The sequence below is a fragment of the Cadophora gregata genome (assembly GCF_030347475.1).
Source record: "Cadophora gregata isolate MNR1 chromosome Unknown scaffold_5, whole genome shotgun sequence".
NCBI lineage: Eukaryota > Fungi > Ascomycota > Leotiomycetes > Helotiales > Ploettnerulaceae > Cadophora > Cadophora gregata.
The window spans coordinates 2,957,333-2,980,903 of NW_026695928.1; the positions used below are offsets into that span (position 1 = coordinate 2,957,333).

Sequence of the window (23,571 nt, forward strand, 5' to 3'; positions counted from 1 at the left end):
CCTCGAGTGTACCTAAGTAGGAGGCATGTGGATGCTAGCTCTCCTAGCTACAGTAGGTCTAAGGTACCTAACGAGTAGGCTCACCGTATGTCTCCCCACCTAAGTTAGGTGTTCTTGCAGCCTACTGTACCTATAGGTACCTAGCCTTAAAGCCTCGCAGCCTTGCGAAGTCAGCCTCGTCAACATGATCAGTCTAGGTATCAAAGTACGAGGTAGGGATTTGCACTGTATTTTTAGATCTGGTGATACCCTAATAAACTGCGCGTGTTGTCTTCTAACTATTTAAAGAGAAAACTTCCAGTTACACATATATTACTATGACTTGAACTCCTACCTATAGGTAGGCTACGCTACAGTAGAGAACCGACCACTGTAGGTACTGTAAAGGTGGGGTTATTTGGTATATTTTAAGTAAAGTGAGGTCGCCAGGGCCAGGGGTTCTGCAGGCTGGGCGAGCTACCTTAGGCTTGCAGAGGGGGCGGCAGCGGCAGTAGGCGGCTCCGCAAAAGGACAACCACATCACACATCACACATCACACAACTTCCCCATGTAACGTCCCCCTCCTCCATCGTGCTGTCTTCGCCTTCGCCTTCGCCTTCGCCTTCGACAATGACAATGGCAGCCTTTTCCACTCTGGAAGCGCTACAAGCCCTGTGTAAATCCATTCCTGAATGGAATACGCGATTAGACGAGCTCAACAGCCAAATAGCTCTGAGACAGATCGAGCTCGCCCGATTGACCGAGGACGAACGACCCCCCACTCGATCCCTTAAGAACCAAGGCTCGACAGAGTCCTTACGACCAAAGGACAGCAACGAGAATAAGAACGAGAATGAGAACCCCTTCGCCTTGAAAGAACCCGAAAGTACCAAAGACGGTCAAACAAACTCTTTCGACACTCCCAAGTCAAATCAGAATAGCTCTACGCGACCAAGTTCTGCGGCTGCGCAGGCAGCTACTACGTCTCTACCTAGGTTAAATTCGAACGCTCGACCCTCACCTGGTCCATTAACACGAAGATCTTCACAACAACATCCGGCACAGGGCCGGACAAGTCCTGCGGTATTGCGAAAACGAAAAACCGAATCTCTCGCTTCTGGCGAGTCAGTAGCTCCGAAATACAAGACAAGGTCAATGATTATTGTTTACTACGACAGTGCAGTGCAGACTGCTTTCGAAGATCTGGTTAAATTTGTGAGCGGGAGTCGAAATTCCATGCGGAAGGGGAAGATGGCTGCAAAAATGGCAGAGATGAAGAGAGCTGCCGAATTAGAAATCGGAGACGAGGATATGGACAATAAGCAGGATAACGCAGATGATAATCTCAACAATAGCAGCGCAACTTCAGGCACTTTGTTAGTAGCTCAAACGTCCATCTCTCCTGGTGAGAAGGGAGCGGGCCCGACTGCTACGCTGGGACCTGGACTAGAACCAGATGCTCTACTAGAGCCAATGCTACCCAAGCTTAATTTTGTCTCGACGAGACAAATGGGCCCATCGAGAGGCAGGGCGGAGGCAGACAAGTTTGGTGGTCGGCTTAGTGTTAGTATGTTACGAGGGTATCGAAGAGGTGGGGGGGAGACCCTAGACATCTTCGACGACTTGGACAAGGGGCTAGAATGGTGTCAGGCGCAATGTGAACACGCCGCCCACCAATTTCTGCGAGAGGGTGATTGTAGTACTGAGATCGTGAATATCAAGCAGAGATTGGAAGAGGTTAAAGCGACTTCAGAAAAGGAGATTAAGAAGCTGAAGAGACATGAGGAAGAGCGATCTCAGGCGATCCCTATACCAGCTGATCCAACTAAAAGTCTTCAGATGAAAGCACCGAATGTGCGGAAAGAGATGCCAGCGTCGACGAGTCTTGAGGTCGACGATAGTATGGAGGTTGATGATGAGGGCGTAGTCGATCTTGAGCTTCCTTCCAAACTAATTTTCAAGAGGTCGAGGGATATTTAGTACTAAACTAGCAGATGTTGCATTTTGATAATTCTACAGTCAAGTAATTCAGCGAGCGAACGTTAGATGTGTAAGGAGAATGTTGATTATGATTTATGATTGTGGTATCAACAGGTAAAACCTTCACTCTTCTATTTATTTGTTTTCCTGCATGTTAGGCTTGATAGGATAGAAGTCATAAAAGACGGGATATAGATTTATTGGAGGTTACCGGAATGACAGTGAGATATTACCTATGCCAATCAGTTCAAAAGGGTAGAGTTATTATAAATGAGAATGCACGAAACTGCACTGCTATATGAAAGAAAGTACAGTAGTGAAGTGTATATTAAGTGTCGGTGAGATCCTGAGAAGTAATAGCAGTTCGCTATAAAGAGAAGTTAAAGCTTAGATTTGTACATTTACATCAGGGTAGCACTATGTACTTCTCCAAATGCTTAGGTATCGCTCCTAGCAATTTCTTCTCCGTCAGCCACTTCTTTGAAAATAGCCTGTCCGCATATCTATATGCACCATCACATAGTACAGTCACAACAGTATGACCTTTTCCGAGCTTCTCTGCAACCTCTTTTGCGGCAGCTACGTTCAAACAAGAACTAGCACCAAGATACAATCCTTCCTCATCTAAACATCTATAAACCATCTCAATACTCTTCTCATCACTAATAGTCATCGATCCGTCTAGCAAGTCGATATCTGGCTGCAGGTTATCCGTCACTCGTCCCTGGCCGATGCCTTCCGTAATACTAGATCCAGACCTCTCAATCAGGTTCCCACCAGAGCTGATGTACGAGTGAAGAACGCTTCCCGGAGGATCTGCTAAGTAGCACTGTACCTTCCCGTCTGACACAGTCTTCAGATATCTCGTTATCCCAGCCAGAGTCCCACCAGTACCTGTAGCACATGTAAACGCATCTACCTTTCCTTTAGTCTGCGCCCAGATCTCAGGGCCCGTCGTCTCAATATGCGCCTTCCTATTCGCGATATTATCGAACTGGTTCGTCCATACGGAATTTCGCATCCTATCCGCATGACGCTTAGCCTGGTGGTTGTAGTTTTCCGGATTGTCGAACGCGACCGCTGGGACAGGATAGACCTCTGCGCCGAGAAGTCGCAATAAGTCGATCTTGCCTTGCGATTGTGTATTCGGCATATAGATCACTAGTTTATAGCCCTTCGACCTGCAGACATGCGCGAGCCCAATGCCGGTGTTTCCAGCTGTGCCTTCGACCACGGTCCCGCCGGGCTTCAAGAGACCCTTCTCCTCTGCATCCTTGACAACGTACAGAGCAGCTCGATCCTTGACCGATCCTCCGGGGTTCATGAATTCCGCTTTTCCTAAGACTTCGCAGCCTGTTGCGTCGGAGATGTGGTTCAGACGGATAAGAGGGGTGTTGCCAATTGCTAGAAAGAGAGTTAGTAGAGCTGTCTAGTAGATATGGAGGGGCCAAAATCACCTCCGGTCAAGCCTTGGACAATTCCTTGGGCTTTAGAGACACTGATGCCGTATGTATCTGCTGCTTCTATCTGTGCAGCTGTATCTGCTACCCTCCTAGCTGTGCTAGTGAACGTTCGTACCCCGAGTCTGAACATGTTTGCGGTGTCTATCGAAAGTTATGGTTTCGAGGTTCTCCGATTGGTGATTTGTTTTGAACGAAAGAGCTTACGGAAATGTGCTGGCCTTAGGTTAGCCGAGCTTGTGGACGTTGAATTTAAGATACTAACAGCGACACTAGGCCTCTTCAACAGCGAGGAACCTGCCGTTTGTGTATGAGAACAGATCTTCCTGGATAATTGGATGTTCTGACTTAAATCAGTGACTTTAATGCAAGAGATCAATTACTCTTACACACTGAACTTGGAGCTCGTCCTACTTCTTGAATCTAGATCCCTACGCCTGACAAATAATTGAAAGTTCACAGATCCTCTTTCACAGATCCTCTCTATATTATCCTGCTTTTGGGTTCACATATTCTTCTATTATAAACATCGATGATATCACGTCGAAGAAAGGTATTCGGGGCAGATCATAAGCCTGATTATTTGGCAGTTAAGATCATGCCGAAAAGATTCATCTGATTAGAGGTTTCGTTAGATACATCGTCTCTAGTTCGAGTCTGAGCCCTGTTCTGCTTTCACATCCTTCTTTATAGCCACTTGGAATTTTTGGACCTGTGAAGAGTCAGCACTAGTTATCAGTATCTCGTAGTGAACTGACCCAAGTCGTGAATTCGTCTTCCTGGCCTTTCCAGTTTTTGTTCAAGAGCTGCAGAGTTGGAAATCCAGAGAAGAAGCATTGATCCATCCTCTTATCAATCTCCTTTACGTCCAACTCGTAGAATGCACTGGCTAGTTCATCAACAATATCCGGAATATCCTTCATAACTTCGAGAACTTGGTCTATAGAGCTTAGAATGTTTGGATTTCCGTTCGCCTGCTTTCCTTCTTCGGTACGTGGGTCAGGCAGAGGACTCTTTGGAATTGTTTTGAAGCGCCGCTTAACCACTGCTTGGTACATCAGACTCAGGAGTTTCAGTCGCTTCAACGATGACTCCAGCCTAGGACGGATCTTCATTGGATCCTCGCTAGGGATGTACCGTTGACTGCCAAATATATCATCCACAGCAGCCTGAGCATCATCTTCATCGCCACTCTCTGCCTGACCATCCTTCTCCTCATCGGACTCTTCCTCTCCCCATTCCTGCAGCTCCTCCAGCGCATCCCTTAGAGTCGCCCTGTACTGCTCTGCCTTCCTAATAACTAAGCCAGTAATCCCTAAATTCCTCAGCTCAATCACTGCATCGCAAGCCTGCCAAACAGTTCCTGTCATCGCCAGACTTCCCTTGCCTTTCGTTGCCCCTGTCCCATTCTTTGCATCATCGCTTAAGATCTTGCCATCCAAGGGTATAGCCTTAACTAAAGTCTCGAACTCTTTCATAACTCTGCTGACCTGGTACTTCAACTCCTCGTTCACTGCCTTAGTGTATGTAGACGCATCGCAGAGCTCGACCGCGGAAGCAAGGCCGGCGAGAGGACTGCTAATAAGCTCTCGCAGAACTTTAGTGATTGCAGATGCCGTGAACGGCTCGTTGATTATTAGGAGAGAGATCTTTGTGGAATATGCGCGAATGAGGGATGCTGCATCGTAGGCAAGGTCGAGGGCGTTGACTTCTGCCTGGGTTGACTTTTCTGCCAGAGTAGGTGTCTGGAGCTGGGAGAGGAGTGCGAGAGTCGTAGCCACTGTGGATTTGAGTATCTCCAGATCGCCTCGTGATTTGATGTCGGATTTGGCCATTTCAAAGCTGTAAGCTTGTGTTGTGCGTAGTTGTGATCAGAGTAGTGTACGGGTACTGTGTTTTGTTTAGAGGCAAAAATAAACTCCAGAGGCGGAATTAGCCCCGTACAAGTTCAAATCTAGTAAATTAGTTTCTGAGGGGACTTTCACAAGGAAAACTTCCTTGTTCTGCCGCGGGCGGTGAGCCTAAAATTAAGGCCATTCGTAAGGACAAACGATATTAAATTGGAACTTTGAAACAATCAATCTCTTGAGTTCAAGTTTATCAATTATTATAACTCCTTACATATCACCAGTTTTCGAACTACAAGAAGTCCTTGAGAATGCTGGACTTACATCAGATTTTCCCTTCGCTGATGCGCCGGCAATTCCTATTCTGCTCTTCAGCAAATCCACCAATGACAATATGTGTGAATCTTCAAGACTCTAGATATATACAAATTTCTATGATCAATACATGTCTCTTTTCCAGCCCTACCTACAACTTGGACTTAACCATCCCTGGCGCAAACGACGTACCCTTCCCCTCTCCTAACGCCTCAACAACAGAATCCACCGCCCCAAGCAACCAAATATTCCCCTCATCTGTAGCTAACCATTCCCCACCCTCAACTGCAAACTCCCCCTTCGCTTTAAAGCTCTCATCCTCGAATGCTTTCCTCAATCCAAACACATGACTAGTAACCTGTGGCCCTACACCAGTCTGAGCCCTCAAACACGCCACAGCAACGATACTAGTCAGGACTCGTCCAACCTTAGCTCCAGACTCGTGACCTAGAGCCGGAGGATCAGCGAACAGCGCGCCGTACTCATGGTTCAGAATAAAGACCGGGAGGTCGGGATGGGATTCTGCGAGCTTAGCGTAGAGCTTTTCGTCGAATGGCCGATAGATGGATTCCCATAGAGAGTTTCCGCGGGTGATGATGTCGTCGATGTTGGATTGTGATGCGATTCTGGAGGGGAAGGTTAGCAATTGGCTCGGAAAGGACTCAGTATAATATAACTGACCTTGTAGGTTTCGTAGATAGCGAAGACACAATCTCACTAGGTAGACTGGCTCTGAATGCTCCCAGACAGTTAATGGTTCTTGGGACCTGTCACGTGGTGTTAGTATCCAGGCATTACCTTATGCTATGTAAGGTGGGAGTGACGCACTCCATTGAAGCCAATACATTTCAAGCCGACTTCTCTCATCAGTTCAGCTGTTTCGACAGACTTCTTCTTGTCTTTCGACTTTTCCGTCGCCAGGTTATACAGCTCCGTTAATGATTCGGGCGAATTCATCGTCATAGTTGCGGCAGTCTTCCCCGTCAGCTTCATCTAATCTACACTCTACAGCGTAAGGGTACTTACAGATAATGTCAGCCATGCTGGTGTGCCTACGTTCTTCGCTGAAGCTTCCTGTCGTAATCTCTCATATACAGATGTGATTCGAGGTGTAGCTGGAAGGGTGTTTGGTCGAGCGAATGATGCTCCGATCAGCGCTTTGAGTGATGACGACAGCTTCGACATTGTGAAGTTCAGAATATACACTTTCCGCAATACAGCAAACAACAGCGCAATTGATGACTGATATATCAGATCAATTGTAGCTTATTCCTGGTCGTCAGTTGTAATTAACTGCTCGCCGTCGGAATAACAACGTCGGCGGAAAAATATTGCCGCTGAAAGAATAGCCGAAAGTTTGTGGACCTCGGTCTCCAAAAGAATGGCCGAGACATCGAACCATTAACAAATCCAGTTACACCGGCCAGTCCCTGCAAGGCTGCAAGTCGCCTGATAGCGCTGACCCTCTCTCGAGCCTCTGCGCATTTCAGTAGGCTTCACTACTAGCCGAACGACCCCGTCTTCCCCTCGTTACACCTCCTCTTTGGGGAGCCTTGCGCTGCAGGGAAGGCTGGAATCAAATAGTGGTGCGGAGAGCTAGAACCGGCCACTACAGTACAAAAGTAGGCTTACACAGATTTTCCCAGAAGCTTGTTTTCTTTTTCCCTACCAACCTAGGGCTTTTGTTGTCTTCCAAGCAATATTCCAAGCCTTTCTCTATCTTGGTGTCGTTCCCATATTCGACGAGATGGCTACTCACGATCTGCCCCACAAGAAGGACAAGAAGGACAAGCTGAGGGTATTCTCTAGGACCAGCCGAGAAATCCAGAGTTACGAGCTCATATATGGACAGTAGAGGATGATCTGAGGGCAGGTTTGACTTAAACTTAAGAGATTCAAAACTCGGGTTCAGTTCAGCAAGAGTCCTCAGTGCAGCGAGAGTCCTCAATTCAGCGAGAGTCCTAGTTTATATAATAACAGCGATAATACCTGGCTTTATCACACAGTGGAATTTCTCTTGAGTTAAGAAATGTGAACAGCTTTCAGGTTTTGTCGCCCTGAACTGAGCTGAAGGGGCTCGCCTACCACAATTGTAAACACTACGTGATTCTCCGTCAGGTAAAGAGAAGCTTCTTGACCCTGTGGCATCTCATATAGACTTTTAAAAATATTTGAGATTTGAAGTGTAAGATAAGGTTGATGCAATTACCCAAGTACTCTGCAGTCTGATTCTGAACAGGGCAGGCCATCCGATAAGCACTCCTTATCGGGGAAGCTTGTGATGCGCCAAGATCTCAACCCTTACCTATGTCATCGTCACTTTCCATTCTAACCAAACCTCATTCCTAACATCGGAAAGCTACATTGCACGTCGCATATCGACTTTGCGGGACAAGATGCATTCGTAAAGTCCTCAATCATCAGTGCTCCGTGCCAGAACTTGGACCAAGCAGCTGTTCCAACCCCCTGAGCTACCTCTGACCGTTTACCTGAGATAAACAACAGTCGTTCCCTAGCATTCCTCGCAGCAGCGCAACTATGGTTAGTAAAAGTTGTTACTACAAGTCTCGATATATATAACTTATACTCTGTAGGATCTCATACTAAAGCCAGTGCGAGTCGCAACGTCCAAGCCTGCGCGAAAAACCTACCTCAATACCATCCTGTTTATGATAACCTCCTCGATCCTGCTTGGCCTAGCAGTCTTCGCATACATCCTCTTCTACTACAACTATGTACCCCAAATAGGAATTGAGCGTGTAATCCATCTGCAATATGGGTATACTCCCTCGTTCTGCTCCTCCAATCCACGATACGATGCTAACAGTCCCAGCGCCGGTCCCCACCCCTACGGAATAACCTCCCTCGACGCCTCCCTCGTCTCCCAACAGCCCTACGACATAACACTCACCCTCCACGTCCCCCGCTCCCCACCTAATCTCCACCGCGGCAACTTCATGCTCTCCCTCACCCTCCTCTCTCCAACCTACAAACCTCACCCCCCTCCAACCCACCTCGACCCCCTCACATCCCCAATCGGAACCGCAACTCTACCTCCACCTCTACCACCAACCCTCTCCCTCTCCAAAGACGACATCCTCTTCACCTCCCGCCGCCCTACAATCCTTACCTACACCTCCCGGCTCATCTCCCTTTCCTCGCGGCTCCTCTCTCTCCCCCTCTACCTCCTCAACCTCAAGCACGAATCCGAAACCCTACACATACCCATGGCAGAATCGGCTTCCTTCCCCCGCGGTAGGAAAAACATCCCCGGCTTTGCAATGCTGGAACTCCAAGCCGGGCAAGAGGTCCAAGTCTACTCTGCAAAGATCACATTTACAGCTCGGTTCGGCGGCCTGAGATGGCTGATGTACAACCACCGGGTGATCTCATTCGTGATTTTCACGTCGGCGTTTTGGGTTGCGGAGGTGCTGTTTACTGCTATTGGGTGGCTTATTGTGCGGTCTATTTTCTCGTCTGCGGCTACAGTGAAGAAAGAAGAAGCGGGGGCTGTTAAGGCCGAGGAAACAGACGCGAGTCTTACTGGTATAAAGAATGAAGGTGACGAGACGGATGAGTTGGATCTGTCTGATACGCCGCGGACGTTCCCGACGTATGGGCGGCAGGCGCCGTTGCGGTATGTGTCGAGTGGGAAGGATGAGCCGCAGGTTAAGGACGAGGATAGCGAGGAGTATGTGGCGTTTCAGAGGGGGGCGCTGGCTGAGGCGGATGATGAGGATGATGGGGAGGATGTGGGGGGGTATAGAGGGGGGAGGACGGATTCGGGGATTGGGACGAGTTTTAGTGAAGGGGGTGAGATGGGGGGTGTGAAGAGGAGGAGGTCGAAGGGTGGGAGGGTTTGAGAGCTTGCTTGGGCGGGCGTGTTGGAATTGGTGAACGGCGAGCTTAGATACGATACTCTGGGTTGGAATAGGAATTTTTACACAAAATAATCGATAATAGGATTTGGCTTTCTTTTCACCTCAAAATTCTTCCCTATATGGTTAAGCAGGACTGTTAAGCGAAGATGCCGATGTCAACAATAAACAAACGCCTAGTCTTGACACTCATAAGGACATATACCCCCATAAAATATCCAGTAGAGATTCAATAAAGCGGGAAAGAGAGCGCAGCACATTTCACTTTTTGGGCAGATTGGCTGATGAGACAGGTGTGTGAGAGTATCGAATATTGACTTTCTTTCTATACATCTATATACCTAAATGGACCCTTCTATTTCTACTTAATACCTCTAAACTCCATATCCATATCCAATATGCACTACCTAACATATTTCCAAGTCTTCTGGGTTCTCTTACAAGCCAGTTTCCAGCAAGCACTGCCGCTCTACTGCACAGGATACACTCTCGCCATTTGCTGTCAAAATGTTAGCATGGATCTCTAAGGTACTCAGACATCAGAACAACATACCGCCGCCTGTCTCGGCTCAATAAACAACGCACTCGCCTCCACCAACACAACCGGCTTCTCCCCCTCCCCCACCAACGTCTCAATATGCCCCTCCACCCACGCCTTCCTCCCCTCCACCTTGGTAGTCCTCGCCCTCAAAACCACATACGCACCCGCCTTCGCCGGCGCCCTATAATTAATATTCAGATTCGCCGTCATCCCCACCTTATTCGGCAGCGCCGCAAAACAACACCTCGCCAACCCCTCATCCAACATCGTCGCTAGCATACCGCCGTGCACGAGCCCAGGGTGTCCGCACAGGTCGCCACCTAGGTACTGGATTGAGACGAGGGACTTGCCGCCCTCTTCGCTGAACACGAGGGGTGGGACGACGACTTTCCCGGGCCCCATGAGCGTCCCTGCTGTGAGGCTGTGGGAGCGTTGCGCTTCGGGGACTTTGAGGTGAGGGCGGGATTCGGAGAATTGGGGTTGGGCGCGGAGGGAGATGGCGAGGGGGTGGTTTCTGATGAAGGTTTCTACTTCTTGGGAGAGGGTGTCGTCGCCGGGTGTGTACATCGTGAGGGTTTCTTCGTCCGTGGGCGGGTTCAGGTACCCGTTTGCGGCCTGGATGACGGGCGCGGCGGCCATAGTGAAGCCGAGGGTGGTGAAGACGATGCTGAGGAGGAAGACGTTGGCGGTGCGGCGGAGGAGGGATTTCTTGACTGGGTAGGAGGAGGAGGAGGAGGCGGTAGAGGGTTGTGGTGAGGATGGTATTGCTTTGGGGAGAAGTTGATTAGCAATGGAGCTTTGTACTTTTGTAAATTAATATATTTCGGGCTTGTGAAGTTCAGAAATGACAGATAGGAAAATAGACAAACCTTGAACGTTTCCGAGACGCTTACTCGTATGGAAGGCTTTTGACTGGAGGTTGAGGGGTAGAGTATTGACTCGTGCAACTCTCACGATGGGAAGACACCTCGAGGCTCCCGGCCTAAACATATATTTTTCTGCCAAGCGAGACGCCATTGCCACGGACATCGGAGCAACTGAACTTTTTTGTTCTCTCTCTCTCTCTCTCTCTAGTACTTATCAATGGAATGTCGGCCGTGAGAGCGTGGACATGCCGATGCCAATAGGTGCTATGCGCAAGTGCTGTTGATGTAGTGGGGCAGGAGAGATAGATATGGAGCAGGAGAACCTTGAAGACGGGAGGGAGGCGAGGGAGGCAAAAGAAAAATGTCTTGTCCTGTCTGTACGAGTAGCCTCGGTTGTTTTAGAGTGCAGTACCTGCGTCGGAGCTGAAGGGACCGCGAATACAACCTTGACCACGCTGAAGGACGCTGAAATAATAATGGTCCGAAGTCCGTCGAGGGGTCCTTAACATATCGACCTGGCTCAGCGCACTCGCTTACTTTGGTATAATATCGTCGCTGGCCTCTACTCATTCGGTCTCTTCCTCCCCATCATCGTGGAGCTTGGATACACCGCTAGCAAAGCCCAACTCTGGTCCGTTATCTCCTACGCCGTCGCATCCCTTCCTCTCTGAGCTACAAAGTCTCAGGCTGACTATATGGTACTAGATATTTCTACCAACTAGTCTTATGCAATAAGCTGCTGTAGAGTCTACTGGGAACGAGAAAATATACGGTTCTCTTTGTCTTGGGCATCATGCTTGCTTGCTCTCCTGCGTGTGGAAAGATATTGAAAGAGAGAGCTAAAACTGGAGGGAAAATACAAAAGAAAGGAGTGGAGAGATTTCATTTTGATCGGGGGAAATAGTCAAAATCAAATACCTCAGAAATAACGAGAGTTTTACATCGTCACAAGTCTGAGGCCGTCTTAGAAAACCAAGAACGCAAGCTCGTCCATTCAGTGCACGGAATTCCACTGCTCTAACAATGTACTGTTGTCTCTTCCCTTTTCCCCTCACCTACCAGGAGCAATTTCAACGCAAGTTCGTAAACTAGGCAAAGCGCATCGAGCAAGCATTCATTCTCATTTCATATTTCTTATTCCCATCCCAAACGCCTAACCCCTCTCTCCCGTTTCCCCCGCTCTCCTCTACCTTCCCCCCCCTAAGCAGCAGCAACCTCCACACTCCTCCTCTCACCATCCGCCTCTCCCGTATTAACCTTCTTCCCCGTCTTAGCAATTGTAGCAAGGACTTTATCGTATGAGAGAGAGGGTTCAGTGACGACGGTAGCGGTTTGGGTGTCGAGGGAGACGTCATAGGATTTTACGCCTGAAGTGGGGAGAGGACGTTAGCTGGTTGGGAGATAATGCGCGGTAGGGAGGGAAGGGGAAAAGCGGAGAGAAAAGAGGGGATAGGAGAGAGATAGAGAACAAGAGACAGGGAAATAAAGGAGAGAGATACACCTTCAGCGAGGATTCTATCACTCTGCCCCAGTCCATTTCTTGTATTCACGAATCTTCGTGCGGCTTGCAGAATTGTAATACTGAATAGTAGGTGGAGAGATGATAGACAATACACAGAAGGATAGAAATTGAACACAGAGAGACGCAGAACAATGAAATTTAAACGTACCCTCCAACTTTCCCAAGACTCTATTAACAGCGCCTGAGCACCCCCCACAGCTCATACTGACGTTGAACTTATACGTATGATCTTGTTCTGTGGACATTTTGATTTTGATTTCTGCTCCTGTTCTGTTCTGTTCTGTTTTGTCGTTGTATTCTGGTGGAAGTCTGCGGAATGGCGGGGTAGTTCTAGCTGGCTTCGTCCTTCTTCCTTATTGTTGTCTGTTGTATGCTGGAGATATGACACAGAGAGAGAGAGTTAGGGCCGGGTATTGGTATTTGTATACGTATCACCTCTCTTTTGCGCGTCGTCGTCGTACTAAGTAGTAAGAAGCAAGTTGTCCTGATATTACGATTAGAAATACACCACCGCTGAAGGCGCAATCAGGAACGGGAGCGCACGGCCGCTAGTGTGGAACGCCTAGCTTCAGCCTCGTCCGTCTGGAACTCTGCCGCGTGGTGAAACTTGCTCATCTGATATGAGGATGAGCATGTTTTTTCTTGTTTGGAACGAGCTGGATACTGTATTGTAGGGTATATCTTAGCTTATATTTGGGCAGATTCAATGATCTTGTTTGGGTGAGCGGGATTTGAGGGAGTTTTACACGGGTATGGGAAATGGGAATGCTATGGCTGATCTGTAGGAGTTCCATCTTGCAGGTGGTGAGTGGGAAGGTCACGTGCTTGGCATCCTTTCTTGTTCCCTGGGTAGGTAATAAGGTAGGTACAATGCTACGGTCCTTTTGGCCGAGTGCTTGTGTTTGTGTTTTGATGGGTTATGTCTATGGTGTACAAGGTGGAATGAGCCGTTTTGAGAAGGTTCGGGACGGAACGATGCGATGCGTATCGATCCTGCTGGCTTTAAATAGATTCTTCTCGGTATTAACCATGTCGCTGGACTGTTGGACATGGAGATGTGCAGGATATCCATATTAGAAGCTACCTCAGATACATCGTGTGCATACATAGGTGTGCATATTTCCGGAGCCTACCAGAATACCAACACTGTCTTCTATTCTACCTATCTATCTATTTCTCGCCTCCGGCCCACCACGACCCACCTCATCCTCCCCCAACAACTCCGGCATCTCCTCATCCGTATCCGTATTTTCACTCTCGCCCTCACTATCCTCATCCTGCTGGGCCGGCGGCTGTCCCGACCCCCACAGCATATTCAGAACCCTCCGCGCAAGACTCCCATCCGTATGTCTATAATCCCCACCAATCCCATCAGCCGGCTCCGCGTTATCGTCTTCGCCATCATCTTCCCCTGGCTCCTCCTGTCTCGCGACATTTTGCAAGATAGCAGCTTCCAGTTCGCGACGCATAGCTTCGGGAAACTCCTCATCGCTCATATCGAAATCGTCGTCGTCTGAGCCGCGAGGGAAACCAGGGATGAGAGCGCGTAGAGCAGCGAGTGGGTTGAGATAATTGCCCCCAAGACCTCTGGTGTCCCGAGCGCGGCCTTCGATTGCGAGACGCTGCGATTCGTATGAGTAGATGTTGATGTCTGGTGGTAGGGGGTCCGCGTCTGAGTTGTTGCTTCGGTGGAGGAGGTGGCTTGGTGCGAGGGCCATAATGGCTGGTGTGTTGTCGAGGTAAACGAAGCGGACGACGTCGAGCGTCATTTCCTTGTTGTCGAGTTTGGGGATCGAGTCCGCATTGACCTTTGGAATGGTGTGTGCGACTTCCATGATTAAGGCAGTGGCTTCGGGGGTATTCCAAAGATCTTTAGTCTGAAGGACGTACATCTCTGTGAAGAGGGACTCGGCGTCGGTTCGAGGCATTATACCCCATATGCTCGGTGGCGCATCCAAGTTGAGTTCTTTGAAGAGGTGAGTGAAGAGCCAAGGCAGGGCTTGCATCGAGGCGCTCAGCAGCTTCCTACATTGAGTGCTCTCCTTGAGTTGAATTGCTGCAAAAGCAAGCGAAGGAGTCGTATGCGATGCTGCATGGCATTTTCCATCGAGGGCTGAAGGAGTCCAGATTTCTGGTATCTCACTTTCGGAAACATCCAGCAACCAGTTGAATTCTCGAGCTTTGAGCGCAAGTTGGTGGATGAGAAGTCGCATGCAATATGGGTCTCCCTCTGGATCCAGGCTGAGAATGAGCTTTGCCCATTCCAAAGCTGTTCGGTATGTTCCCTTCATCAGCAAGGACCTGATATATTGGTATGCCGCCAGCCATAGTTCTCGGTTTTCTGGTCGAGCGAAATCCAATCGAGCTTTGCCTTGCGATAATTTCGTATGGAATAGCGATGTAGCAGCTCTCCCAAAACTAAACAATGCTCGTTCAAGGAGATCTGCTGACAAGGCATGATCTGTTTGGTCTTTAGCGATTTTGCTGACTTGGATGAGGAGGGAGATATGGTAGGCTAGGTATTTGTTAGCAGTGCCCGAAAAGGATATGGACTGAACATACGATTTCTAGTCAAAAGTCCAATCAAATTCTGAGGATCTCCCATCTCCACAAATCCCTGGAAAGTCTGTTGTAAAGTCTGGTATGCCTGATCGTGCACATAGCGAAATTCCACAGTCCCGTCATCCGTCTTATCATCTACCACAGCCATTGTCAAACCACCCGTAGTAGCTCTAGGCCAATCATCCTTCCCTTGTATGAAAACATTCCGCCGTAGTGTCAGTTCCGAGAGACCCTTTCCAGGCTGGTGATGTCCCTTCAAAGCAGTCTCCAAATCAACCTGCTGGTTCTGACCCCGCTGTCTCGGTCTTCTTCCTCCTCGTCCACCTGGTTCCTCCATAACCTCCACAGCAGCTTTCCCAAACAGATTCCGCATTTCATTTGCTACCTTCAAATGTTGTGTATTTATCCCCAACAATGCGCACACCCTCTCATATTCCGGATCTACCGTGAGCTTCGTGTCTGCATATTGGCCTCCCGCCGGTTTCTTGAGTGCCAATTCCCTCAACGCGGCATCAATATCATCGACATCTGCCTTAGGAGCCTCTTTCTCCACGGGTTCCTCTTTTGCTTTTTTTGCCTTCTTCTTTTTCTTCGACTTCTTTGCCTTCTTCGCCGCAGAGGGTGGGGTAGCTGTTACTATGGGTTCTGGAGCCTCGTCCTTCTCCTCCTCATCTTCGTCCTCGTCGTCTTCATTCTCATCTTCAAGAGCGGCGAGGTTTGCGAATAGACTAGGCTTTGCTTTCGTAGGTGCGATGGGCTCGTCTTCTGATTCTTCCTCCTCTGCTTGTGCTTGAAGTTGCGCCTGCTCGAGTTCACGTTGCAGTTGCAGCTTTCGTAACTGTCTGCTCGACATGATGTGGACAATACAGATACCTTGCCAGAAATGACGCCGTAAAAGTCTCAAACTCGGTATCTTAAAACTTGGGAAATGCCTGTGGGGAGAATGTGATCTTGAACTTTGAGATATTTACAAAATAGTCCCTCTCAGACTTCGGCCAATGACGCATTTCATCGGCAGAATTCCGGATCTGGAGTTTCGCCCTGTCTATCACGGAAAGAGCAGAAAGACAACACTCAACCACCTTCACAACCAGGCGACATCGCCCAAGGTACTCGAGCCTGTCACATATCCACTTCTCTTCTTCTTCTCTCTCACCTTACACATAATGCCACAGCGATAATATTTCTTTCCTCTAAGCTCTCCTCTGTGATCTACCAGGCTCATCCGTCCTGTCCCTCGGTCTTCCTTGCTGCCTCTCGTCGCCTAGAGTTGAGATAAGCCCTCTCCTCGTCGCGAATAGAGCCCTCGAAACACCCAGGCCTCAGACTCACTTCTGAGCCTCCGCCACCCACAATCCAATGCGTCGAGCAGCAGTGAGGGCATTTCGGACAGCGCGTCTGGTTCCACGCAACAGCATCTCCCTACGAACTCGCAGCGGAACCTTTCAATCTTCAAGCTATGCACTAGGCATCCGAAACTCATCAGGACGAGCAAACTCGACCACGAAGACTACACCCGCCTCAGCCAAGATCGCTGCGACCGCAAAAGCATCGTCGTCGATGTATATCCGCAGATTCTCGGTCGCTGTGGTTTCTGGTTTGGTGGGTTATGGAGCTTGGTATACATACAAGTATCAAGCTGGGGACTTCAACGGTACATCTATCGCGCAGGCTCAACAGTCTAGAGGCTTGACTACATCGCCTACGCTTTACGCGCCTCTACCAACGGGAGAGCCGGATATAGAGAGGAAGGCGGTGATTGTCGGTGCAGATACTCTATACACTGGAGCTATTACTGGCGACGAACCAATATCTAAGGACACAGACGAGTCGGGTAGGAAGGTCTTGGAGATGTTGACCCCAGACCAAGCCACGCAGAAGTTACGGAGGAATGAGGAGTCATATCTGGTGGGACGGGGAAAGGGCGTTGTGAGATATGATGTGGTGCAAATACCCAGTAACGATCCTATTGAGGACGATCATGTGGAGAAAATAATCGAGTTGCCGCAAGCATTAGCAACTGCTACGGCTGCAAAGAATAATTCTAGCGATTGGATGTTCTGGGGAGTGTTTGATGGTCATTCGTAAGTGTTTTCCCCACAGAGTGGTTGCATAGCTAACCTTAACAGAGGCTGGACTACTTCTGCTAAGCTTCGACAAGTTTTAGTAAGCTTTGTTGCTCGGGAATTGAACTCCACATACAAAGCTGCTCTCGCAGATCCATCAGTCGACACACCATCCTCAGAAGCTATTGAAACTGCTATCAAGACCGGTTTTAATAGACTGGACCATGAAATCGTCCACGAAAGTGTAGAGAAGGTCTTGAAGTCCAACTCGAAACTAGTTGCCGCTGAACTCCTCGCGCCCGCTCTTTCCGGATCATGTGCGCTTCTCTCCTTTTATGACAGCAATACAAAACTCCTACGAGTAGCTTGTACCGGTGATTCTCGAGCCGTTCTCGGTCGACGAGGAGATTCCGGGAAGTGGGTCGCTACCCCATTATCTGTCGATCAAACCGGAAGTAACCCAGACGAAGAGGCCCGCATGCGTAAACAGCATCCTGGGGAACCAAATGTCATCCGCAACGGCAGAGTACTTGGTGGCCTCGAACCATCCCGAGCATTCGGGGATGCAACGTATAAATGGTCCCGTGAAGTCTCCGAGCGTCTCAAGCAATCCTTCTTCGGCCGCACTCCCTCGCAGCTCCTCCGTACACCTCCGTACGTCACAGCCGAGCCCATAGTCACAACCACCAAGATTCAGCCTGAAAAGGGAGACTTCGTGGTCATGGCCACTGATGGTCTCTGGGAAATGCTTACTAACGAAGAAGTCGTTGGTCTCGTAGGCCAGTGGATCGAGAAGCAATCTGGCGAGTCGAATGGTAGTTCGTGGGCTAAGATGTTCTCCCAGCAGAAAGGTCTACCCGTCGAGCAAGGCGGTAAGAAGTCAGAGGGTAAAGATGGTCAGAAGACTCCCATTAGACAGCAGCAGTGGGGTGTAAAGGGTGGTGAGATGGAGAGGTTTGTCGTGGAGGATAAGAATGTTGCTACTCATCTTGTGAGGAATGCGCTTGGTGGAAAGGACAAGGATATGGTTTGTGCGTTGTTGACTTTACCAGCGCCGTATTCAAGGCGGTATAGGTATGTTCCTACTTCTTCTTGCCCTTTCTCATTCCCACCTCCTTCCTTCCACACACAAATCACTCCCAGTAGACACTAACTCTCTAAATAAGAGACGATCTCACAGTCGAAGTCATCTTCTTCGGCAACAGCGACAAGAGCGGCGACGTAGTCCTCAACAAGGAAGCCAGCGCCTCAGCAGCCGAACCTAAAGCAAAACTATGATTTGATTCCGCCCCCCTTTTCCCACACCATATCCTATCTCGTGCGTATCTCTCTATTCTGCTATTGGCATCTAGCATAGAGCATAGACGGAGCTTGGTAGCGTGTATTTTGTAGCTTATATATTGATCTTCAATAAGAATTTGAGATCCAAGACAAGCACTTCATGGCAAGATTGTGGGAACAGTACTTGAGAAAAACCCAATCCTGGTTCATACTCTAAAGTTATATATATTCAGACCATGATGTGTTGATACAGCAACTAATCTACGAGCGCTGCTCATCCTAAAGTCAAGTGTGGGATGACGTTCGTGATGGCCGCGGGGATGTATGCCAGTGTCCTATGTGTGCTTGTTTGGGACTCCGACACTTGTGCGGGATATTACAGGAGGGCTACGACGACTGCTTTGCGGCTGATGATTGCGAGTATCGGCGGGGATTGCAAGGAGCCGTACGCTGCACATAGATAGCGGGCAAGCTAATGTAGGTAGGTAAGTCAAAGACAGAATCCAGGTACTTGAAGTCACGTGAGTGTCATGAAGCGTTCAGCGCTTTGGGATTTACCTAGGCAAGGCTCAAGGCTTCTTAGTGGGGAGACCTCATGATATCCCATGGAAACATCATGCATAGCCTATGCTGAGTCTAAAAGTGCTTGATCATGATGATTATCACCACCAATAGCGGCTCGGTGTAACCTACGGTCAAGCTGGTGCTCGAAAGTGCGAAGGCAGGTTGTGTGGTAGGCAGGCTCGCAGGGACGCTGTCAACTATAGCAAGACTGATAACTGTTGCAAGTTGCGAAGTATGTGAATACTATTCTCAAGTCAAGCACGCAACTTCTATCCAAGTCTGTTCTTAAATTGGATCATGAATAACTTCACTTCACTCGAATCATGACAGGAAAAGAAAAGGTGTTTTGTCCTCAGTAGGTAGGGTCCCCTTAGCGTGTACTAGGATTTTCGCTGTATACCCGTGCCAGTATTAGGAAATAATACGATCACGTTGGTAAGTCGGTAAGAGAGGTACCTAGGTACGATTTGATTGATGCGATTGACTGATGGAAATATTGGCCCGTACAAGTACCAACACCAACACCTATTCTGTGAGGGTGTGAAATGTGCCTCGCCCGTGGCCTAGGTAGTCTCAAAAGCGTCCTAGAAGTCGTACAGTTTTCTGGCCGTCAGTCTGAAGTATTATAAGCGCCATGATAAGTCAGCATTTGAGCAAGGTGCAACAGGTATTGGTAAATATACTGTACCGAGTCTCTGAGTGTACTGTACCTATGATATGATCGACTGCTGCAGCCTGACAGAAATAACGGGCTGGCTGTACCTCCTTGATTGGGACTAGGTAAGCTATTCCAGCCCCGAGGAGATACCAGTTCTTGCACGGGTCCCGTGATCTGCTGTCCGCTGCTTGGCCTTGAATGATGGCTGCCAATAATTGGCTCTCAACGTGCGGGGTGGTCTTTGCAGAAAAGTCTTTTTCTGCGCAAGCCAGGCGAGCCAGGGCAGGGCACGAGTCTCTACGCAGTAGGACTGTTGATGGGATAAAGCCGCATGTAGTATTTTCTTCCTACGCCTGGATTTTTCTCAAGTCTGGCTTGCAGTACATGCACCTGTCTGTCTGAGAGGATTTCTAGCTAAACCACGACAGAAAGAGCAGGTGACTTAGAACTAATAATGGAAGTGCCTGTGCTTGTTATTCAGTTTACAACAGTGCATCTCGGTACTGTACTGTACTGTACACCTATCGCTAGCCAGGCGAGCCAGGCTATGAGCATTGAGCATGTCCGTCCCGAATAGTACTAGACGAGGAGCGAGACTTGTTAGGATTTTTTGCACTTTGACTTGTCTGGGTCCGTACTTCGTACAGTAGGCTGGGTAGGCGAGTGAGGAGATCTGATCCACAAATAAGCTACCTAACCTTCGATTATCCTAGCAGGCGATCGTTTGTCCTTCAGTTTACAGACATATCTGGTAAATTACAAGCAATGACTTTTGAGGCTTAAATACTTATAAATGTAACTGCAGCGAAGGCGGCATCTACCTAGATATGAGGTACCTGTTCAAAGTATCGGTCTGCAGCACGGCGTTGGCTGAGTTGACTGAGTTAACCTCCTACTGTAGCTAAGCACAGAACTACTGTACTACAGTAGGCAAGAAGAAAACTCTTCAATGCAAGCGACCGGCACACCCTGGACCGTAGGGCAGGGCACAGACGTTGCAGGCGAGGACCCCTTCTCCACTTCGTGTGTATGGAAGCCGTGGAAGCCATACAGTACAGTAGAACGTGCAGGATTTTGTGGAGGAGCCAATAACAGGGCAGGTCCTATATCTTGGTAGGTAAGGTAAATTTTTGGCTAGACCTGCGGAGGCCAGTCAGGCAGGAGAGACAGCCTGTACTGTAGACAGACCAGTGCAACTCAACCAACATTTCAGGGCTTCAAAGGATTCCAACTTATCGCACTTTTTCCAGCTTCTGCTCCGAGTCCCAAAACACCATGCTACAGTGTGGAGAGTGGATAGTTAGGTATGGTAGAAAATTTGATGGTCGATGCGGCCGGCTAACTTATGTAATGTCTGGGCTGCAACTACACCACCCCTACACCCCACCTCGCACTACCTTAGCTCGCTTAGCCCTCCTTCCTCTACCACATGCACCTCTCACCAGACCAGCCTGCCAGCGAGCCAGCCAATCAGCAGGCTAGTCTTGGCAGCCTAGCCCAACCTGTCGACCTACCTACCCAGTACCTACCTACCCTACCCAGCAGCCAGCTACCTTGCCAAGTTGCCAGTCCCGACTCCCGACTCCCTCCTTAGCCCCTGGTGGCCCTGCCTTCCTTACCCTGCGACTCTGCGAGCCTGCCTACGAGCTACTACTGTACTACTACTTTCGTACAGGAGGCAGTCGCCGCTCCCTCACTCCTCGGCTCCGCTCCTAGCACGAAGCCTTGCCCCAGCCGTATCCGCCTTCGGCCGTCCCAGCAGACTCTGCAAAATTCAAATACCACACTCCCCTTCAAATCTTTTACGTATCCAATTCCTGATTCCATTACTCTACAATCACCCGCTCACTCAATCAATTCTCCCTTCTCTATCTGTCTATCTTCAGCCTTCTCTCTCGACCGTCGTCTCTAGCTCCACGAACCCAGGAACCAAGCTCTCGGGTCCCAGTCAGTTGGGCACGCCGACACACAGACGAGCTAGATCTGATACGATATCGGACATACTCGCAGCCACACCAAACAAACACTGCTGGTTGTTTACGTTTCTCAAGACTCTTATCAGTCGCGACAGTGGCCGTTCGATTCAGGAGCGACTGCCGTGCAGTGAGTGGGGTTGTCTTAGTGGGGTAGAGTAGAGCAAAGCTAGGAAGTTAATTCATTACCACCACTGTTGGAGATGGCCGACACTATGTCCATTGACAAGAAGGAGTCCACCCGGGAGGGCTCCGAGGAATCCATGGACCTTAACTCCCCAACTCCAGAAGCCGAAACTGGAGCACCCCAGGAAAATGCTGCTCAACAGAAGAGGAAGGGTGGCCGGAAGCCTGTGTGTTATTGCTATGACCCCGCATTTCCAGGTTCAAGAGGTACTGATGAACTTCTAGATTTATGCCACCTCTGAGGAACGCAAACAACGTAACCGTCAAGCACAAGCTGCTTTTAGAGAGCGCCGGACGGAGTACATCAAACAACTTGAGGAGACCATCCGAGTGCATGAGACTAATTTGCACAATTTGCAGACCGCCCACCGAAGTGCCGCTGATGAGTGTCTTATGTTGAGGTACAAGAACTCTTTACTAGAGAGGGTCCTGCTAGAGAAAGGTATGAGCCACTGAGTCACTTAATTTGCCCTCCCATCTAATTACGCTCTAGGTATCGATGTTCAGGCCGAACTAAGGGCAAAAACTGGAAGTCCTCATCTTGGACCAACCCACATGCCAAACATGGCTCAAGCTCCTACTGTTCAGAGAGCGATCATGAATCGGCACCATCAAGCAAGACGATCCAACTCTAGCATTGCTCCTAAACTAGAACCAGGAGCGCCTCTGCAGTCTCCGCAGACTCGACCGACACCGTCTTCTCATGCCTCCTCCCCAGCCTCTCATTCGCCAGGATTCAATCCTCCAGGTGTCATGACACCTCCAGCTTCAGAGTCGCAGATGCAATTCCAACATCATCATCAACAACAACGGCTCCAAGCCGCCAAACCACAGCAATCCCACCCAGTCCCAGGAGCTTCCGGGATACTTGGACACGCCGCGGGCATGGGAGGCCTTATAGGAACCAAAGGCCAGGGAGTCGGTGTGGCAGGTAGTACGGGAGGTGCTCCCATGGGCGCCGCGTATTATCCCCCGTCCGCCGACTACCAGAGTCATATTGAGCATATTAAGCAACTCGGCAAGCTGACCCCTCCCCTTCTCAATTTCTTTAATAGAGCTATGTTCGTCCTAGATTGATTCCGTGAGTACAGAACAGGAGTACGACGCGCAAGCCGATATGATCGATGACCAAGATCCAACCGAATCTGGGCCCGGGCCTTACCCTGAACCAATTCCAACGGCACAGCAGCAGATTCCGAATCAGTTCCAGCAGATAGGGAATCAAGGATCAAGTCAAGGCATACAGACTAGCGATCATCCCCAAGGATACACTTCCATGGCACAGCAACTTATGGACCCGTACGACCCAATGCTCGACATGGATCCATTCGGCCTTTCAGCTTCAATGTAAGTCTTCGCTATAGTTTACTCTTCCTCGTAAATCTGAAGTTTCCGGGACTCGACCAGGGCTCTGAGCATACAACTTGATCTGCGCCTACCAAGTTGTCTGAAAATGTACTAACGCGTTATCCAGGCAATTCCCTTCATCCTTTTCCTTTGATACAAGCTCGATGCGATGATACCTAGGAGCGAAGGATATGAATCGAGGAATTGCGGCGTTATTTATAGCAGTGCATTGCGTTGGTGTTTTGGCTTGGATCGGCAGCATTTATGGCGTTGGAAATCACCGGCAAGCATAACCAGTGGAAATCGGACACACCGTCTGTCGGGAACCACCAGGGGCCTCTGTATAGCTGTATGGTACAGCAATAAACTCTTAATTCAAGAGACAGTTCAAACCAACCTGCACGCTTGTCGTATGTCTCTGGTGGGTTACGTTGCAATGTGAGAATGGCAGAGTTTGAGAGCCCTGGCCATGATATTGCACAGATTTGCGTGTAAGACACAGTGGAAGGTCGGGTGACCCGCAATAAGAGTTTCTATGTACCTTA

At 49.2% G+C, this 23,571-nt stretch overlaps 10 protein-coding genes across 10 annotated transcripts; 4 read left to right on the top strand and 6 right to left on the bottom strand.

The window, feature by feature from the left end:
- The first annotated feature begins 435 nt into the window (after positions 1 to 435).
- On the top strand, positions 436 to 2,242 carry ONS95_011758 (uncharacterized protein). The gene has a single exon (XM_058505388.1). The coding sequence runs from the start codon at positions 611 to 613 to the stop codon at positions 1,958 to 1,960; it is 1,350 nt and encodes a 449-aa protein (XP_058359945.1). The 5' UTR covers positions 436 to 610; the 3' UTR covers positions 1,961 to 2,242.
- A 34-nt stretch (positions 2,243 to 2,276) lies between these two features.
- Positions 2,277 to 3,792, bottom strand: CYS17 (Cysteine synthase 1). The gene is made up of 3 exons (XM_058505389.1): positions 3,686 to 3,792; positions 3,418 to 3,636; positions 2,277 to 3,364 (listed from the first exon to the last, which is right to left on the bottom strand). The coding sequence occupies exons 2-3, from the start codon at positions 3,551 to 3,553 to the stop codon at positions 2,367 to 2,369; spliced, it is 1,134 nt and encodes a 377-aa protein (XP_058359946.1). The 5' UTR covers positions 3,554 to 3,636; positions 3,686 to 3,792; the 3' UTR covers positions 2,277 to 2,366.
- A 121-nt stretch (positions 3,793 to 3,913) lies between these two features.
- Positions 3,914 to 5,333, bottom strand: ONS95_011760 (uncharacterized protein). The gene is made up of 2 exons (XM_058505390.1): positions 4,179 to 5,333; positions 3,914 to 4,132 (listed from the first exon to the last, which is right to left on the bottom strand). The coding sequence occupies exons 1-2, from the start codon at positions 5,253 to 5,255 to the stop codon at positions 4,067 to 4,069; spliced, it is 1,143 nt and encodes a 380-aa protein (XP_058359947.1). The 5' UTR covers positions 5,256 to 5,333; the 3' UTR covers positions 3,914 to 4,066.
- Positions 5,334 to 5,509: 176 nt separating this feature from the next.
- On the bottom strand, positions 5,510 to 6,865 carry ALG3_2 (dolichyl-P-Man:Man(5)GlcNAc(2)-PP-dolichol alpha-1,3-mannosyltransferase). Its single transcript, XM_058505391.1, has 4 exons — positions 6,609 to 6,865; positions 6,411 to 6,557; positions 6,264 to 6,349; positions 5,510 to 6,208 (listed from the first exon to the last, which is right to left on the bottom strand). Exons 1-4 carry the CDS (start codon positions 6,765 to 6,767, stop codon positions 5,734 to 5,736), a joined length of 867 nt encoding a protein of 288 aa, XP_058359948.1. The 5' UTR covers positions 6,768 to 6,865; the 3' UTR covers positions 5,510 to 5,733.
- Positions 6,866 to 7,818: 953 nt separating this feature from the next.
- ONS95_011762 (uncharacterized protein) lies at positions 7,819 to 9,623 on the top strand. The gene is made up of 2 exons (XM_058505392.1): positions 7,819 to 8,123; positions 8,177 to 9,623. Exons 1-2 carry the CDS (start codon positions 8,121 to 8,123, stop codon positions 9,443 to 9,445), a joined length of 1,272 nt encoding a protein of 423 aa, XP_058359949.1. The 5' UTR covers positions 7,819 to 8,120; the 3' UTR covers positions 9,446 to 9,623.
- Positions 9,624 to 9,760: 137 nt separating this feature from the next.
- ONS95_011763 (uncharacterized protein) lies at positions 9,761 to 11,318 on the bottom strand. Its single transcript, XM_058505393.1, has 3 exons — positions 10,871 to 11,318; positions 10,014 to 10,768; positions 9,761 to 9,959 (listed from the first exon to the last, which is right to left on the bottom strand). Exons 1-3 carry the CDS (start codon positions 11,028 to 11,030, stop codon positions 9,930 to 9,932), a joined length of 945 nt encoding a protein of 314 aa, XP_058359950.1. The 5' UTR covers positions 11,031 to 11,318; the 3' UTR covers positions 9,761 to 9,929.
- A 729-nt stretch (positions 11,319 to 12,047) lies between these two features.
- On the bottom strand, positions 12,048 to 12,870 carry ATX1_2 (Cytosolic copper metallochaperone). The gene is made up of 2 exons (XM_058505394.1): positions 12,538 to 12,870; positions 12,048 to 12,234 (listed from the first exon to the last, which is right to left on the bottom strand). The coding sequence occupies exons 1-2, from the start codon at positions 12,632 to 12,634 to the stop codon at positions 12,068 to 12,070; spliced, it is 264 nt and encodes an 87-aa protein (XP_058359951.1). The 5' UTR covers positions 12,635 to 12,870; the 3' UTR covers positions 12,048 to 12,067.
- Positions 12,871 to 13,555: 685 nt separating this feature from the next.
- Positions 13,556 to 15,804, bottom strand: ONS95_011765 (uncharacterized protein; the record flags this gene model as incomplete). Its single annotated transcript, XM_058505395.1, has 2 exons — positions 13,556 to 14,904; positions 14,952 to 15,804. 2 exons carry the CDS (start codon positions 15,802 to 15,804, stop codon positions 13,556 to 13,558), a joined length of 2,202 nt encoding a protein of 733 aa, XP_058359952.1.
- A 301-nt stretch (positions 15,805 to 16,105) lies between these two features.
- ONS95_011766 (uncharacterized protein) lies at positions 16,106 to 18,697 on the top strand. Its single transcript, XM_058505396.1, has 2 exons — positions 16,106 to 17,035; positions 17,081 to 18,697. Exons 1-2 carry the CDS (start codon positions 16,311 to 16,313, stop codon positions 18,168 to 18,170), a joined length of 1,815 nt encoding a protein of 604 aa, XP_058359953.1. The 5' UTR covers positions 16,106 to 16,310; the 3' UTR covers positions 18,171 to 18,697.
- Positions 18,698 to 21,696: 2,999 nt separating this feature from the next.
- ONS95_011767 (uncharacterized protein) lies at positions 21,697 to 23,199 on the top strand (the record flags this gene model as incomplete). Its single annotated transcript, XM_058505397.1, has 5 exons — positions 21,697 to 21,846; positions 21,905 to 22,121; positions 22,173 to 22,697; positions 22,771 to 23,026; positions 23,154 to 23,199. The coding sequence occupies 5 exons, from the start codon at positions 21,697 to 21,699 to the stop codon at positions 23,197 to 23,199; spliced, it is 1,194 nt and encodes a 397-aa protein (XP_058359954.1).
- Positions 23,200 to 23,571: the final 372 nt, after the last annotated feature.